The 15,300-nt window shown below is 40.6% G+C and overlaps 2 protein-coding genes across 7 annotated transcripts in view; both read left to right on the top strand.

The window, feature by feature from the left end:
• The first annotated feature begins 1,625 nt into the window (after positions 1 to 1,625).
• uba3 (ubiquitin-like modifier activating enzyme 3) lies at positions 1,626 to 7,921 on the top strand. Of its 6 annotated transcripts, XM_046029344.1 has the most exons (18): positions 1,626 to 1,895; positions 2,019 to 2,057; positions 2,784 to 2,895; positions 3,006 to 3,086; positions 3,188 to 3,270; positions 3,378 to 3,458; positions 3,692 to 3,735; positions 3,881 to 3,945; positions 4,079 to 4,234; positions 5,183 to 5,285; positions 5,787 to 5,900; positions 6,160 to 6,213; positions 6,403 to 6,439; positions 6,529 to 6,610; positions 6,706 to 6,806; positions 6,984 to 7,047; positions 7,190 to 7,244; positions 7,373 to 7,921. In XM_046029344.1, the coding sequence occupies exons 1-18, from the start codon at positions 1,876 to 1,878 to the stop codon at positions 7,459 to 7,461; spliced, it is 1,380 nt and encodes a 459-aa protein (XP_045885300.1). In that variant the 5' UTR covers positions 1,626 to 1,875; the 3' UTR covers positions 7,462 to 7,921. The 6 variants fall into 6 exon arrangements, with proteins under 6 accessions (XP_045885300.1, XP_045885302.1, XP_045885298.1 ...); XM_046029346.1 differs by lacking the exon at positions 2,019 to 2,057; XM_046029342.1 differs by lacking the exon at positions 1,626 to 1,895 and having other exon boundaries at positions 1,921 to 2,057.
• Positions 7,922 to 8,222: 301 nt separating this feature from the next.
• tmf1 (TATA element modulatory factor 1) overlaps positions 8,223 to 15,300 on the top strand; it is a 13,074-nt gene continuing 5,996 nt past the window's right edge. The window contains exons 1-9 of the mRNA XM_046076395.1: positions 8,223 to 8,816; positions 8,909 to 10,284; positions 10,909 to 11,012; positions 11,390 to 11,516; positions 12,069 to 12,174; positions 12,690 to 12,832; positions 13,786 to 13,952; positions 14,439 to 14,595; positions 15,157 to 15,249. Coding sequence (XP_045932351.1) covers positions 8,681 to 8,816; positions 8,909 to 10,284; positions 10,909 to 11,012; positions 11,390 to 11,516; positions 12,069 to 12,174; positions 12,690 to 12,832; positions 13,786 to 13,952; positions 14,439 to 14,595; positions 15,157 to 15,249 — 2,409 coding nt within the window. The 5' untranslated portion in view covers positions 8,223 to 8,680. The remainder of the gene's footprint in view (positions 8,817 to 8,908; positions 10,285 to 10,908; positions 11,013 to 11,389; positions 11,517 to 12,068; positions 12,175 to 12,689; positions 12,833 to 13,785; positions 13,953 to 14,438; positions 14,596 to 15,156; positions 15,250 to 15,300) is intronic.

Below are 15,300 nucleotides of genomic sequence, written 5' to 3'. Positions count from 1 at the left end.
ACGTTAACTGTAGTTGGCTGTGATGGATGGCAGAGAGCTGGGTCACCTCAAAGGCACAGCAGTGACATTCAGAAAGTCCCTGCTTAAGGTGGGGGTATGACAGATGGCATTTCAATGGAATCTATAAAAATGTGTCAGCACTGGAAAATGTTTGACTTCTAGTCCTATGCTGCCCTACTTTAGATCCACTGTGCATTCGACAACACTCAAAATAATGCTGGAGGCAAAACCAATAGAGGACACACTGCTTATGCTACCTTATGTCTGGACACAATCATACCTAAGTGCCCATGGGCAACATTCCCACAGCAAGGGTTCTCACTTATAATATAACTGATTTTTAAGTGTCTTGTGGGATCTTCCATCTTCTTTGATGAAATTCCATCACATTTCATTGCTGTTTAACATAAGAGCGTAGCTGCAGTTAAATGAAAGAGGACAAGACAGACAGAACAAATAGAAAAAGAGAGAGAGAGGAGGGCTAAGATGGCAGGCAGTCAGCTATGAAGGACATGGCCGCAGCAGTTATTTTTAGTTATCAGTTTTCGGAGGCTGTCATTCGGAACATCTCATTAAAAACAAAAAAAAAATTTTGATGCTCCATCAAACCATTCGAGTCACAGAACAAAACCTATATGCCCTGGTTTGCATGCTCTCTCTCTGTCTCTCTCTCTCTCTCTCTCTCTCTCTCTCTCACACACGTATCAGTGACAAATAATGTGATAATTTTCAGTGCGTGCATTAGGCAGAATTTAGGTGACCTCTGGAAAAGGTACATGCACCGCATTTCCTTTCATATTAAAGGGGTTGCAGACAGATAGATTAATTATGTTCACATGCCCACAGGCTTGTCTCTTAAAATGCAAAGAAGCCCATCCTGTGTTAATCATCCTATAATGAAAGATTAAACACCAGTATTCATTAGCACAATGTGGGCACAGTAAATCGGATATTTGGGGGAGATGTCCTCACTAAGAACATCGTTAAACTTAATAACAGGATCTCAATTTTATGTCTTATTCATGCTAAGTATCTCATGTAGCAATTCACAATGTAAGCAACTCATGAAATAAATCTATAAGATACTTAATTTTTATACTGTTTTTACACAGTTGTGTTTTGGTGCAAATAAAGGACATAATAATAAGACAAGGAGAAGTGCTATAAATAAATTGAAAGATTTAATTATTGATCAAGCTACAGTTTGTGTGCAGGCCTATTAGGACAATTTCACCGATTTCTGCTCTTGAAACTCAAATGGACCATTTCTCGCTTCCCGTCTCTCCTTGACTGTTCATTGATTTTTATAGCTAAGAGCTAAAGTTATAACCACACAGAGCAATTATCAAGTAGTTACTAGTAGAGTCAATTATTTAACCCTCTTTGCCATTGTTAAATCTATGCTCCAACACAAAAGTCATACTCATCTTGCATGAAAAAATGCCAACATTTGTACATCTTTACTAAATACACTATCTGATCATTTACATGTGTGACAGAAATACAGATTAATATAATATGCAGTAGGTACGCACAGTGGTGGAAGTACTGTGGATGTAAGCCATACAAACATAAAGGGTAAATGCTGCCACCTGTTGGATCTGAGGTGTACTCGCCGTCTTTATGGTGAACTGTTGGCAAAGCTGCCTTCATCACTATCGGAAATATTGGAATTCATCTAATACTTTATTGCTAATGCTAAGATTTTGAAAATACTTTAGGCCCTAGCTGCAAGACACAATAGGTCTTTTAGACTCAAATTAAAACAGCGTCTAAATCTACCTTGTCCTAGGGATTACTTTTACATTACTGCCCGAATGTGCTTGTATTTACTACCGCTAACTTCGGCATTTGAAGGCAGATAAGTAGCCAAACATGGCGGACACGGATGAACCGTAAGTAGCTGCCGAAGAAACGAGCAAGAAACACAGTCATTAACTGCCCGAAAGATGCTTTAAAATCTCATTAACCTACGAAAGCACAGCATGAATGAACCTTCTTTTATTCTCTCTTTTTAGGGAGAAGAAAAGAAGGAGAGTAGTGGAGCTGACTGAGAAGTTAGTGATGAATTGGTAGAACTGGCGGAAGGTTTGAGGTTACTAGACATGAGGAAGGTTAACGTTAGCCAGCTGAAGAAGCTAACCTAATACTGGTTTTAGACAGTACACTGACAGCTAGGATACGGACAATAATACTGACTAGTTGGTCGTGTGTGGCTAACACGTCTATACAGTAAGAATTTGTGGTTAATGTAACGTTACCATACCTAAAGTTAGAGGTATTTGAGTTACTGTACCTTCTGTTGACATGCTAGCTCTTCACTTAGCCTAACGTTAGCTACCGGGGGAGCTGTCCAGGGAAGAGAGTAACGACAGCTAATTCACAAAATGCCAGGGGGTCAGAAACGCCTACCGGTCAAATCTTCAGTTTTGCTATTTTTTTAGTTAAACAACAAAACGTTACACATGTTAGAGCAGACGCGGACAGGGCAGACGTTAAAACACAAGTAAATGTTATAATACAGTTTTCCTATTTAGTTTCTTGAACGTTTTAAATTATTGCATGATCTGTTGTGAACTGTAAATTGCACCCTTACTATGTGACAGTGTGAAACAGTATTGAGTTTAGGTCTTGGTTGATTTGTTTCTTTGTTGTTGCATGAACTTATTAGACGTTTTCGTGTAACCATACAGGCGTATGCATGCCATCTACCATTCCATAATTTGAGATTGCCAGAGAGACTGTTGATGATACATCCTAAATGTACATATTGTTGTCTTCAGGATGGTGGTTGATGGAGGCACCTGTGAGTGGGAGGGGCGATGGAACCATATCAGAAAGTTTCTGGAAAGACCAGGGCCCTTCACGCATCCTGACTTCGAACCCAGCCCAGAGGTAACAGTTACAGGGAGCAGAATGATGCTTTGATGATGGTTTTTATTTTTCTGTCATGTGCGATCTTGTATTGCTCTAATATATGATATGTTTGTCATCTCTCACCCCAGTCTTTGCAGTTTATGTTAGACACCTGCAGAATCCTGGTCATTGGTGCTGGTGGTCTGGGATGTGAGCTGTTGAAAGACCTGGTATGATCACTAAAATTATGAATATTTGGAAGATGTCATTTGTGCGTTAATGAATGGCCAACACTTTGTTGTTGTTTGTTTTTGTTCATGTTCTGGCACAGGCTTTATCAGGCTTTCGCAACATTCATGTTGTCGACATGGACACCATTGATGTTTCAAACCTGAATCGACAGTTCCTCTTCAGGTCAGTAGGATGTATGTATTACACTCTCTGTACATTTCTGAGTCATATTATTTGTTAATGTAATGTAAGCGAATATGTTATTTTAATCTGTGTGTAATGTTGGCCAGGCAAAAAGATGTAGGTCGGCCCAAGGCGGACGTTGCAGCTGATTTTATCAACACACGAGTACCTGGATGCTGTGTAGTCCCGTATCCTTTTGGTTGAAACAACTATTGCAAGTTTTTACATGCTTGATAGAAATGCAGTTAAGAATGCAGAAACCACAATCCACATGATTAAAATGTGAAAAAATGTTGGAAGCAGATACGTCTCGTGTTGAAAATCACAATTTAAGAATGTAGACCGAGACAGCCTACTTAATTCTGAGGTTGTGAAAGCAAGTGAACATTCTGTCCAGACAAACCCTTAATGTTCTATGCAGACATTTTAAGAAAATTCAAGACTTAGATGATACATTCTACAGACGTAAGTATCATTATTATATTATGGCCCATGGTTCAGTCAGCTTACGATTTGGTTTGATGAACGATAGAGAACTCGCCCTTTGGTACTGCTTGTGTCATTGTAAGATATTAGGTTTGAATTCATTCATCTCTGTGTTTTCATCTAGAATTCCATATAATTGTCTGTGGACTGGACTCTGTAGTTGCCAGGAGGTGGATGAATGGTATGCTGGTGAGTTAAATGTTTTTGCTACATTTTCCTTGTGTAATGCTTGCATTTAAAAAATGATAAAGCTGTAAGATGTTGTCCGAAAAGTATAATGTTTCATGTAATCACATGTGGATCCCTCTGTCTTTCTGTGCAGCTGTCTTTGCTGGTGTATGAGGATGGTGTCTTGGACCCAGGTTCCATCATTCCTCTAATTGATGGTGGCACCGAAGGCTTCAAAGGCAATGCCAGAGTCATTCTCCCTGGCATGACCGCCTGCATTGACTGTACTATTGAGCTATACCCTCCTCAGGTGAGATAGCCTTTTTATTTATTTATTTATTTTTTTAAATAACCACAACTAGAGCCGTGTTTCGACCAAAAGCACCTGGGACTTTGAAGTCCCCGGATCTCTTTTAAAGGAACTTTCCTTCAGCCCATTGTTGTGTGCGTTTCCACCATGGTCTAAAGACATGCGAAGATTAGGCAAAATTAACCTGCTAATGTAGGCTGTATAATGAAGAGACACACGATAAAGATCGTTACAAATTTAATAACAAACTGGATAAAGCCATCATGTTCATAAAATAACTCCAGCACAGAGAAAGCAACACAAAAATAAAATCGTGACAGTTTGGAAGGTTGTTAAAATATACCCAGCCGACAAGAGCTGCAGACCAGCTGGCAGCATCACGTCTGTGTCCACCTGAGTATCGGAGGAACAGGATGTTTAACGAGCTTTATTACCTGTTGTAAACAGCTGTTCCGCTTGTTTTGGAGAGGAGGAGACCGACTTCGGCTCTGTGTAAAAACTTTCTGACTGATGAAAACTTAAAACAACAACTTTGGACCCAGTATTTAGCGTAACTCCGTAAGCTGTTTGCTGTAAACACACCGCTGCTATTTCCGACCAATACATTTAATGCCGACGTCAAGCAAGACTTGTGTGCTATTTGACTGTTGATTGTGATTTATTGGTTTGCAAACAACGGTGGAAAAGGAAGGAGCAGTAGGAGAAAAACACCTGACATGCTCGAGTTAAAGCCAGTAGCCTCTACTCATCCATTCCGAAATTCACTGCAAGTCAAGCCCCACCCTCCCAAAGTACTGGTACTTTCGGAAAGTACTACCCCCCCGAGCAGGGACTTTTTGGGGGGTAAAATAAAGAACTAAATTTAGACCCTGGTCCCTTCCTTTGGTCGAAACGCAGCTTTGGTGGTCTGGTCAGTTTGTTGTTGCTAAAATACACCTGTCTTTGTAGATCAACTTCCCCATGTGTACAATAGCCTCCATGCCTCGTTTGCCAGAACATTGCATTGAGTATGTCCGCATGCTGCTGTGGCCCAAAGAGACACCCTTTGGAGGTATGAAATCACACTGCAGTTACTATTATTTTTGTTTACTGGTCTTTGTGTGGTTTAGAATGATTATTAAGTATGACTTGAGGCTCAACAAACCCTGCCCCGTGACTCACAAGACCTTTACAAACAGGTGGTAGGGGTGGTGGTGTTGGGGGTGTTTCTGTTCTACAGGTTTCCAGTGTTGGACTTACCTCATTTACATCAGGAGCGAGACCTTAATTTACATTATAGGCACCAAGCCAATTGTATAAGCAGATGTTCTGAGTTCAGTCATTGAAACTGTAGTGAAAAGTGTAATGTTGTTGGCTTGATGTGAATATGACACATCACAGTTCATTATCCCGTCATCACATTTTTGCAGACAACCGCTGGAATGGTGCCTGAGCCGCAGCTGAGGGCTGTGTGGCCACTCCAAACTGTTAACATGAACGCTAAAATGAAAAGCAAGAGGCTTTAAGTTCTTATTAAGTTCTTGTTTGTACTTGTGTGTGTGTGTGTGGACAGATAGTGTCGTTCTGGATGGGGATGACCCAGAGCACATCCAGTGGGTGTACCAGAGATCACTGGAGAGGGCAGCAGAGTTCAACATAACAGGAGTCACATACAGACTAACCCAGGGTGAGCACACATACTGTAGCACATCTCTCTCACCACCAGAACACTGCCTCTTTTCTTGCAGCTCTGAAAACACAGCAAGTGGTGTTTGGAGGTCTTTAGTCTGTGTCTTTAAAATACTCTTTGTTTTTGTGCAAGAAAAATTGTAAAATGTTTTGTTTGCTCTGATAGCAGATTTATATAGCATTTATTTTTTTGAATGTCCATTTGTAAAAGTAAGCCAAACATTTTTCATTCATAAATATCTTATTTAATGTTGCAGGTGTTGTTAAGAGGATAATTCCAGCTGTAGCATCTACAAATGCTGTCATAGCTGGTAAGTAGTTAAGAAAGTGTGAAGGTGGTTTAGTAGAGACCTGTGGACCTGATGCCTTTATGCAAGATTGTATGCCCTGCCACAAATGAGTTAATCATTTCCAAACAGTACTGAGTTGACTTGACTTTATGTAAACAGAAATGTCTTCCCGGACATGATTGTTTATTTTTTCTGATTCATTTGACCCAGCTGCTTGCGCAACAGAGGTTTTCAAAATAGCATCAAGGTGAGTTTGCAGGTTCTGCTTGATAGCCCTATGCACAAAGTGAAGATCTTTTGTCATTGTTTCTCATGATGTTATCTTTCCACGTGCAGTGCCTATATACCTCTAAATAACTACATGGTGTTCAATGATGTTGACGGCCTGTACACCTACACCTTTGAAGCAGAACGGAAGGTTTGTTCCTGAATTTCATCTGCCAGGTCATGTTTGCTACATGTGATAAAGTTGGCTTTTTGTGAAACATTGGTTTATGTTCACTTTTGATGCAGGAAAACTGTTCAGCCTGCAGCCAAGTACCTCTGGACTTGCACTTTTCTCCATCTTCCACACTCCAGGAGGTGGTGGACTACATGACTGAGAGTGCTTCCCTGTAGGTTTGCCTTCCTTATTATTATTATTATTATTATTATTATTATTATTATTGATTTAATAATTACTGTGCTGTACTACCCATACTTGCAGTCATATTTGCATGTTGTTTGATTTTTGGTAGTGCTTCACGCATTTGTGTTCAACATAAAATAACAATATATATGCATTTTTTCAGACAAATGAAATCCCCTGCTATAACAGCAACAGTGGAAGGAAAGAACAAAACATTATATTTACAGGTAATTAACCTCTGGTTCCATACTGTGTTGTGTTTTAAGTTCAGTCTAATGGTAAAGTGAGTCTGAGGTGTGTCCTGATGAAATTAGGCAATCATGCAAGTTTTGGTTTGAGCTGATGTTGAATTGGTATTTTGTTGTACAGTCTGTCGCTTCCATCGAACAGAGGACGCGGCCAAATCTGTCCAAAACCCTGAAGGGTGAGGTCCTTTATTTCCTGAACATGTTTCCAAAAATGGCAGTGTGTACACTCTGCAGTGATCAGATGAATAGACTGTGCTGAATAGATTATGCTGACTCACTTATGTTATGAACATGTTTTTTCCAGAGCTGGGGCTAACTGACGGACAAGAGCTGGCTGTAGCTGATGTCACCACACCCCAGACCATGTTGTTCAGACTCTGCTTTACCTCATAGGATGAACTCGAGCACTCCCACAGCAAGTTGATGTCATTCTTGTGTCTGGGGCGAGTAGGACTTGATGCAAAATATTAAAAATGGCCTAAAAACTAGGTACAGTTTACAGTGTATTCAGTCACAGTGTAAATGATTGTAGCTAATTTCTTATTGATGTACTTACTGACTAAAGTTAATGTTTTGCACTGAAAAGCCAAATCATAGTTCAGAACCTGTCATGTTTTGGTGATGCTTTGTCTGCAAATGTTAAGGATTTCTGCATTAATGTGATGTCTGCACTACAACCTGAAGCGTGCTCTGTGCAAACAAGCATTGGTTACTTTGGAAAATTATTCTGTGCTTGTTCTGGTTTTGAATATTTATTTATTCCAACACAGTTTTTTAGTTGCAGTAACCGCTGAAGTGGTAATCAACAGATCCTGATAATGTGTGAACTGGAATAAAACGTTTTTCTTACTAAGTGTTGTGTTTTCTTTATGTACTTACATGTATTTATGGGAGAGAATATTATTTCACGCCCATAAATACCAGTTGATTTTAAAGGTGATGGTTAACATATAGAAAAGCAAAGGCTCAAACACAAATATAGAGCTAATAATATACATGTTGCAATTATGTAGACATCTATAGTCCTATTACAAAATGCAGGTTTGTGGATTTTGGAGGATTTCACTCTGCTGAGTAGACCAAAAGCAACACAGGCCCAGTCAGACCGGATCATGACGTCATGGTGCTACGTGGAAAGGAAGTAGCGAGTGTGCTAATGCTAGTTGGGCTACAAGTTGAGAGCGACCAAAACAAACGATGACGACCGAGCAAAGGAGCCCAAAAAAGCTTGGATTAACCAGGGGAATGAGGCTTGGGTAGTTGTGGTAGAGTGCTAGATACGGTATTAGCGATACACGTATTCCTACATGAGTGACTGAGGTTATGCAGACTGCGAGCGGTGACTGTATCTGATGCTGTCCCTGTGCAGTAAAGCTATGCGTTGGCTAACTAACAGCTACAGCTAAGCGCTAGCTAGCTGTCAACAGAGCTATTCTGGACAGAACAAAATTTGAAATTGTGAAATATTGTTCGCACCGGGTTACGAAAAATGCAGAGACATTTAAAGTGACTGTGCGTTGTGTGGTAACTGTTAACTCCTGATTCCCTTTAAGATCCGCGTTACAATTTTTGAACTTGGTGATCGCTTGCTAACGTTAGCCTAATAGTCAATATGAGTTGGTTCAATGCATCTCATCTGTCCACCTTCGCTAAACAAGCTTTAACAACAGCTCAGAAGTCAATCGACCGAGTTCTGGACATCAAAGAAGAGGACCAATGGGGTGACACAGTTGTAATGCCCTATAATGGTAAGCGATGTAACATAATGTGGTAACAACTAATGTTGCAATATGCACATTTCGGATTACTGTTCCAACTGGTACAATTTCTTTACTATCAGATGTTACATTACCTGGAAAGCTGTCATTGAGTGGAGGATGGGGAATGTCGCAGTGGGAAGCACCCCCTGAAGAAAAGACCACTACTCCTCCTCCTTCCTCTGAGGCCATTACTACTCCTGTTACCCGTACAGTTGTAGATGAATCCGAAAACTTTTTCAGTGCCTTTCTGCCACCCGGAGACGCACAAGCTGTCACCAAAACCAAGGTAGTGTCTGTACCCCCTACTATGTCTCAGAGGCGACCTCAGGAGAAGGAAAAGCAAAATAAAGAGGCTGTGGTCCAAAAAGAAGTGGAGACTCAAAAGTCAGCACCTGCTGATAAGAGTCTTGAGATTCAGACAGTTGCTGAGAACCAGCCACTTGAGCCCGAGTCATCACCATCAGCACCCCATGCAGACACTATCCTCCTGGAGCCAGTTTCTCCTACTTCTTCCAGTGATCTTCCTTGTAGCCCTGATGACAGTGTAAAAACAGATGCTGGCTCAGTAGTTTCTGCAGACTCAAAAACAGAGGAATCACAGCCTCCATCAGATCAGGTTGACCAGGGTACTGCGGATCCCTCTGAACCGTCAGCTGTCAGTTCTGAACCTAAGAGCTCTACCCCTTCTGATTCTTCACCCTCCCCATCCTCGAAGGAAGTACTCATAGAGCATAAAGACACAAAGGTGGAGGACCGTCAAAGTGATACCCCCTCTCCTCCGGTCAGCGCTTTCTCCTCAGGAACCTCCACCACCAGTGACATTGAAGTGCTGGACCATGAGTCTGTGTTGAGTGAGAGCTCAGCCAGCTCCAGACAGGAAACAGGGGAGGGCAAGGCTGGCCTTCACCTAATGCAGGGCTCCTTCCAGCTTCTCAGTGCCTCCACCTGTGGAGATTTCCCCCGTCTGGAGGACTACTCCAAACTCACAGAGAGCTGCGGCTCCTCCTCGGATGCATTTGAGCGTATAGATTCATTCAGTGTGCAGTCGTTGGATAGCCGCAGCGTCAGCGAGGTTAACTCAGATGATGAGATCCCTGGCAGTAGGACACTAGCGTCCGTCACTGCAGGCCCGGCTCCTTTAACGGTGTCATCAGCTGTATGTCAGCAGAAGGAAGATGGAGTGGGGGAGAAGGTAGGAGAGGGAAACGAGGAGGAGGAGGAAGAGGGCTTTACTGAAACAGTGAGGGAGCAGTCGCTGGATGAGATGGAGGAGAGTGGACGGAGTGCGACGCCTGTTAATAGTGAGCAGCCTGAAGAGCTGACAGAACAGGAACAGGGATCTGAGGCTAATGCCACAGTGCTTGAGCCCACCTCCAAAGCTGAGGAACAGATCACGCAACCAATCACAGAAGAGATGAAAAGTTTCTCAACAGTTCAGATTTTGGAGCTTCAAAAGGTAGCAACTGCTAGTATCAACTGTAAAGATTTGTTTTACATGCATATTATACATATCTTTATGAGTCCATATAGCTGCGTGTATCATGTAGAGCACACTAGAGTTCATACATAACTTCAAAACACCCTACCCCAGTATTTACTGTATATCTTTGCAACAACACATTGATAAACATATATGAGGGATTCTAGTTATAAATTAGTAGTTTTGTATATAGTTCTATGCAAACGTGTTCGGCTGCTCTGAAAAGTAAAGTGCTTTATCTGAGCACAAGTAACCCATTGAAAAATAACTATGAAATTACATAGCAACATTTATACATTTAAGAAGTAAAAACAAATGTGATTAAACCAACTGTTTATGTGGTTGAAGACCATTGGACACTAGTGTATTCTATAAATATCTGTCAGTATATAGACAGAATATCTGTTCAAAAAGGTTGATCAGATATCAGTAATTCCTCCTTAAGTCCCAGTATTTTTTTATGCTATATGAAGAAGGCAACCGTAAATCTCTGAGTATATTAAAACACACTGCTTTCCTTATAAGAATGTTTTATATTTTTAGCCTTTTTTTGTGCAACTGCTATTGCAAACACACAGAAATCCTGTGGACATGTTGTAGGTCATTGATGAGCTGTCTGGCCGTCTTGAGAAGAGAGAGTCCCAGCTGCTGGCAGTCAGCAAAGACAAGGCCAGGCTGGAGGAGGAATGTGACAATCTCAGAGAGTGAGTATACAGTATAGTACACACACACACACACACGGTCCACAATGGTGCTGTAACTAACCTTGATAGGAAACCTGTTTTGAACAAGATACTGGTGGTGTTGCTGATATCCAGGCAGAAACTATGAACCTAATCATGTTAAAATCTGAATTTTAACATTTTAAATAGCTTTTTTTTTTGCATAACTTTTATGTACCTATGTAATTATTGTAACTGCGATATAATGTAGAAATACTGCAGACATTTTCAAGTGATGTTTTCATCAAATCACTCTGAATGCTGGATGCTTAAAAAGATCATCTTGTGCTGTCTTATCCTTGAAGCTGCATAGGTTTTGACAATGAGCTCTTAAACTAACGAGTCTGTTCATCCTCAAGTGAAGTGGTAAGCCTGAAGGAGGAGAGCTCCACTGTTCAGTCACTAAAGGACGAATTCACCCAGCGCATAGCGGATGCAGAGAGGAAGGCTCAGCTGGCCTGCAAAGAAAGAGACATAGCCAAGAAGGTAACTCACTTATTAGTGATCTGAGGCTCTACTTCTTCTATGCAGTTAGTGTTAGTGATAGACCACAGGTGAGTCGGTCAGCTGATCAATTGGGCTCATATCTGGCATTTTGAGATATCGGCCTCGTGTGTATATATATCATCCTAAAAGACAGCTGATCTAATCTTAAACCACTGTAGAGATTAATGCAGTTGAAGGATGTCACTTCTGAAAAACTGTACCCCACTCTCCCTTAAACACCAGTCACATTTTGAAATCTACAGTTTAACCCAATGTATTTTTCTATTTCATTCATTAATAAAAATGTAATCTAAAACAACATGTTGCTGGCTGAGATATAAATATATAAATATATCTTTGTTTTGATATTGCCATTATATATCCCTGCTCTCTAAATGTCAGCATCAGACATTGAAAAACCCATATTGGTTGACCGCAAGTTAGTATAATTATAATTTTTAACTTACTCATATTTATCTACTTTGATGTAAAATCCATAATTTAACATATCCAAAGGGTCTGTGTCAAAAATGACACTTTTCTGTGCTACAGGAAATAAAGGGCTTGCGAGAAGAGCTTTCTACAAGACTCAACGCCAGTGATACAATGGAGATCATCAAAGAGAAGGAGGAGCAGATCCGAGGCCTGCTGGAAGAAGGTAATACTTATGAAGCAGACTTTTACTCTTCACCTCCACCAACCCATACAATTACACTGTAGACGGGTTTACAGTACAGTCTAGAAAATGGTAAACATAAAGCCAGTAGTTGACTCGGACTTGCGCACTCTTACAGCAGCAGCCTTTACCAATTTCTACTTCACAAAACGTTGCATATAAGGTGTTGAATGAAGAGTAGGTATGATGCTGGGTCATGGCCCTAAGAAATATAAAATGAAAGATGGATCATTTATTACCAGAATATATACATGTACATGTAATAACTGGTGTTCCAGCATGACTCTGTAATCTACCGTATTATACAGTAGATTATTGTACAGTATTATTATTCAGTAATAGTACTGGAAACGTTACATTTCAGTCCGTAATTTCAAAGTTAGTTGAATTATTAGGGCTCCAGTCATCAAGGATGCATCAATATTGGAGCCGTCTCAACATCTGTTCTGTACTTTACCTAAGTTGGACGAGTAAGTGTTGATCTCTGTCACTTTTAGGTGAAAAGCTGTCCAAGCAGCAGCTGCAGCACAGCAACATCATCAAGAAACTGCGTGTGAAGGAGAAGGAGAGTGACACAAAGACCATTAAGCAACAGAAGAAAATCAAGGAGCAGGAGGATGAGCTCAGGCAACTGCAGCAGGTCAGCTTTTTAGTACATACATAGTTAAAAGTGTCAATTTAGCAATGACAATAATTTTTACCCTGCCCCTGTTTAATGACTTCTTTAAGTTCTTCTGCGGTTTGGGGACCTGTGCAGTAGTTGTCATTTTCTATATCAGTTACTATCAAAAGAACTTTCTCTAAACTTTAATAATTTTTTTACAACTTCGATCATAGTGTTGTTTGACTCAAATATCATGTTTAAATTAAAAAATCACCTTGTTTACTAACTATGATAAATGATGTTTGATGGAGACATTGTAATATTGGTTTAAGGGGGTTCAGTCTTAAGTTAACAGGTTATTCTCCAATCAAAGTATTTGCACTATTTGAGTTCTCAACTCTCTGCTCAGGAGGTTTACTTTGGTTAAATCAGAGGAAGTGGGGTTGAGCTGTCAGGGTTTGGTATTGTTAGGAGACGCATTAAAATAGCTTTGAGGTTATTCTGTTGTTCCATTGTTTGACGTGTTGTTGGCTTTTCATTAGTAAAAGCAGGATTTAATGTCACCAGATGGGATTGATTTAAAGATGAATATAATCAAAAAACTGTTCTTCACGCTGTCTCAAGTTGTCACATACTCTCATAAATGAATAAGCCACTTGGACCGTACTCATGTAACTTTGAAATAATGAAAACAATGGTTTGCAAATTGACACCCAAATACACACCTCAGAACCATGTTTTCTTAGCGACTGTTGTAGACTTGTAGTCTAGACACACACACACACACACACACACAAAGCAAAAAACAATAACATCTTAATAACATCTCTTAAAACACTGCATTTCTTAGCAAAAACATGGAGCACTATAAATTAATGTTATCTCTCAACATAAACCTCTAAAATGTGACAAAGATGTGACATGTGCAACTTAAAAAACTATGTGAAGTATAATCATGGCTATGATTCTGTCCTGCTTTATGTGTTTAGGTTCTAGATGGGAAGGAGGAGGTGGAGAAGCAGCACAGGGAGAACATCAAGAAGCTGAACGGTGTGGTGGAGAGGCAGGAGAAGGAGCTGAGCAGGCTGCAGACAGACGCTGAGGAGCTGCAGGAGCAGAACAGGAGTGTCCAGGCTGCTCTAGACAACTCTTATAAGTAAACACTGACACACCTTGCTATTAACACTAAATACTGACAACCACAGCTCTTATTGTGTATCTAACCTCACAAGCCAGCTATTGTATTGTACTTCATGTTTCATTATATTATTTCATGGTTGACAGAGCATACAGCGCAGAGTAGTATTTGCAAAGTGACACGTTTATTGTGTGGTACTCCAGTTAATTGGATTTGAAATGATAAAGTTTTGACTTTCACCTTCAATTTGAGGGTGTTTACATCTACACTGGGTGAACAGTATAGGAATTCTAACCATTTCTATACATAGCCTCCTAATTTTAAGGGGACAGTAAGTAAAAGTACAAATTAACATGTACTTTAATAATATATAAATACCGTATCGTCATTGTTTCCAATCAAATCTGTGCCAAGCAACAGCAAATATTTCACTCTTCTTACAAATAGGGACAGCACTCTTAATAGGGTCATGATGTTGATGGACTTCTACATCTCTGTTGTCAGGGAGCTGGCAGAGCTACACAGGGCGAATGCCAGCAGAGTCAGTGATGCCGAAGAAGCAGCCCTTAGCAGGGAAACGCAGGCCAAGGAGCAGCTGAGCCTGGCTCTTGAGAAGGCCAAGGAGGAGGCCAGGATGCAGCAGGAGGCCCTGGCCAATCAGGTAAAACGGGCTCATGTGCGTCAGTTTGTTCGCCGTGCATGTAGGTCAAGTTTCAGACCTACTGGGATGCTGCTGCTGCTGCACACATTGCATGTGTTAATATAAGCAGTAGTCCACAGTAGGCTGTGGTGCAGCCTCAATAAACCACAATCCTGAAACGTAAGTCAGTGGTGCAGTTTTTTCCCCCTAAAGTGCAGGTGGTACTGCTTCGAAACAATTGCCTGTTATGATTACTTAATCAGGCAGGCAGACAGAGTTGACAGTGTGTGATTGTTTAACTATACCCAGAATTTGTTCATCCTGCTTGTTTTCACTCACAAAAGCCCAATCCATGTAATACCACCAGAGCTGGGCAATAGAGGAAATGTTTACAGCATAAGCGGTTGATTATTTGTTGGACATGCTACATAAGCAAGATAGAAATTGTCAGGTAGTAATGTCAGTATAGCAGTGTCTTTAAGTACTTATTTGGTAATTTGTTTAGTTTTGCACATATATATAAGTAAGCCAGACCAGTTTATCAGGACATCCTTGATTAGCTTTTTCTGATGTTGTGTACAGGTGGCTGACCTGAGACTGGCTCTGCAGAGGGCCGAGCAACAGCAAGCAAGAAAAGAAGATTATTTGAGGGAGGAGATCAGTGAGCTGCAGCAGGTAACGTAATATGGCAGTTAAAAGGTGCACAACCAGGCTGGTTCCTTTTTA

Source organism: Micropterus dolomieu, linkage group LG18 (assembly GCF_021292245.1).
Source record: "Micropterus dolomieu isolate WLL.071019.BEF.003 ecotype Adirondacks linkage group LG18, ASM2129224v1, whole genome shotgun sequence".
NCBI lineage: Eukaryota > Metazoa > Chordata > Actinopteri > Centrarchiformes > Centrarchidae > Micropterus > Micropterus dolomieu.
Note: the sequence above shows the minus strand (reverse complement) of the source record. Positions and strands in the feature narration are given on the sequence as shown.

Excerpts from the sequence above, each read along its gene's own strand:
- uba3 (XM_046029342.1), top strand. The coding sequence starts at position 1,990 with ATGAACCTTCTTTTATTCTCTCTTTTTAGGGAGAAGAAAAGAAGGAGA. Across the intron at positions 3,736-3,880 it reads AGATGATACATTCTACAGAC|AATTCCATATAATTGTCTGT; the intron begins GTAAGTATCATT and ends GTTTTCATCTAG. Across the intron at positions 7,048-7,189 it reads ACAAAACATTATATTTACAG|TCTGTCGCTTCCATCGAACA; the intron begins GTAATTAACCTC and ends TTTGTTGTACAG.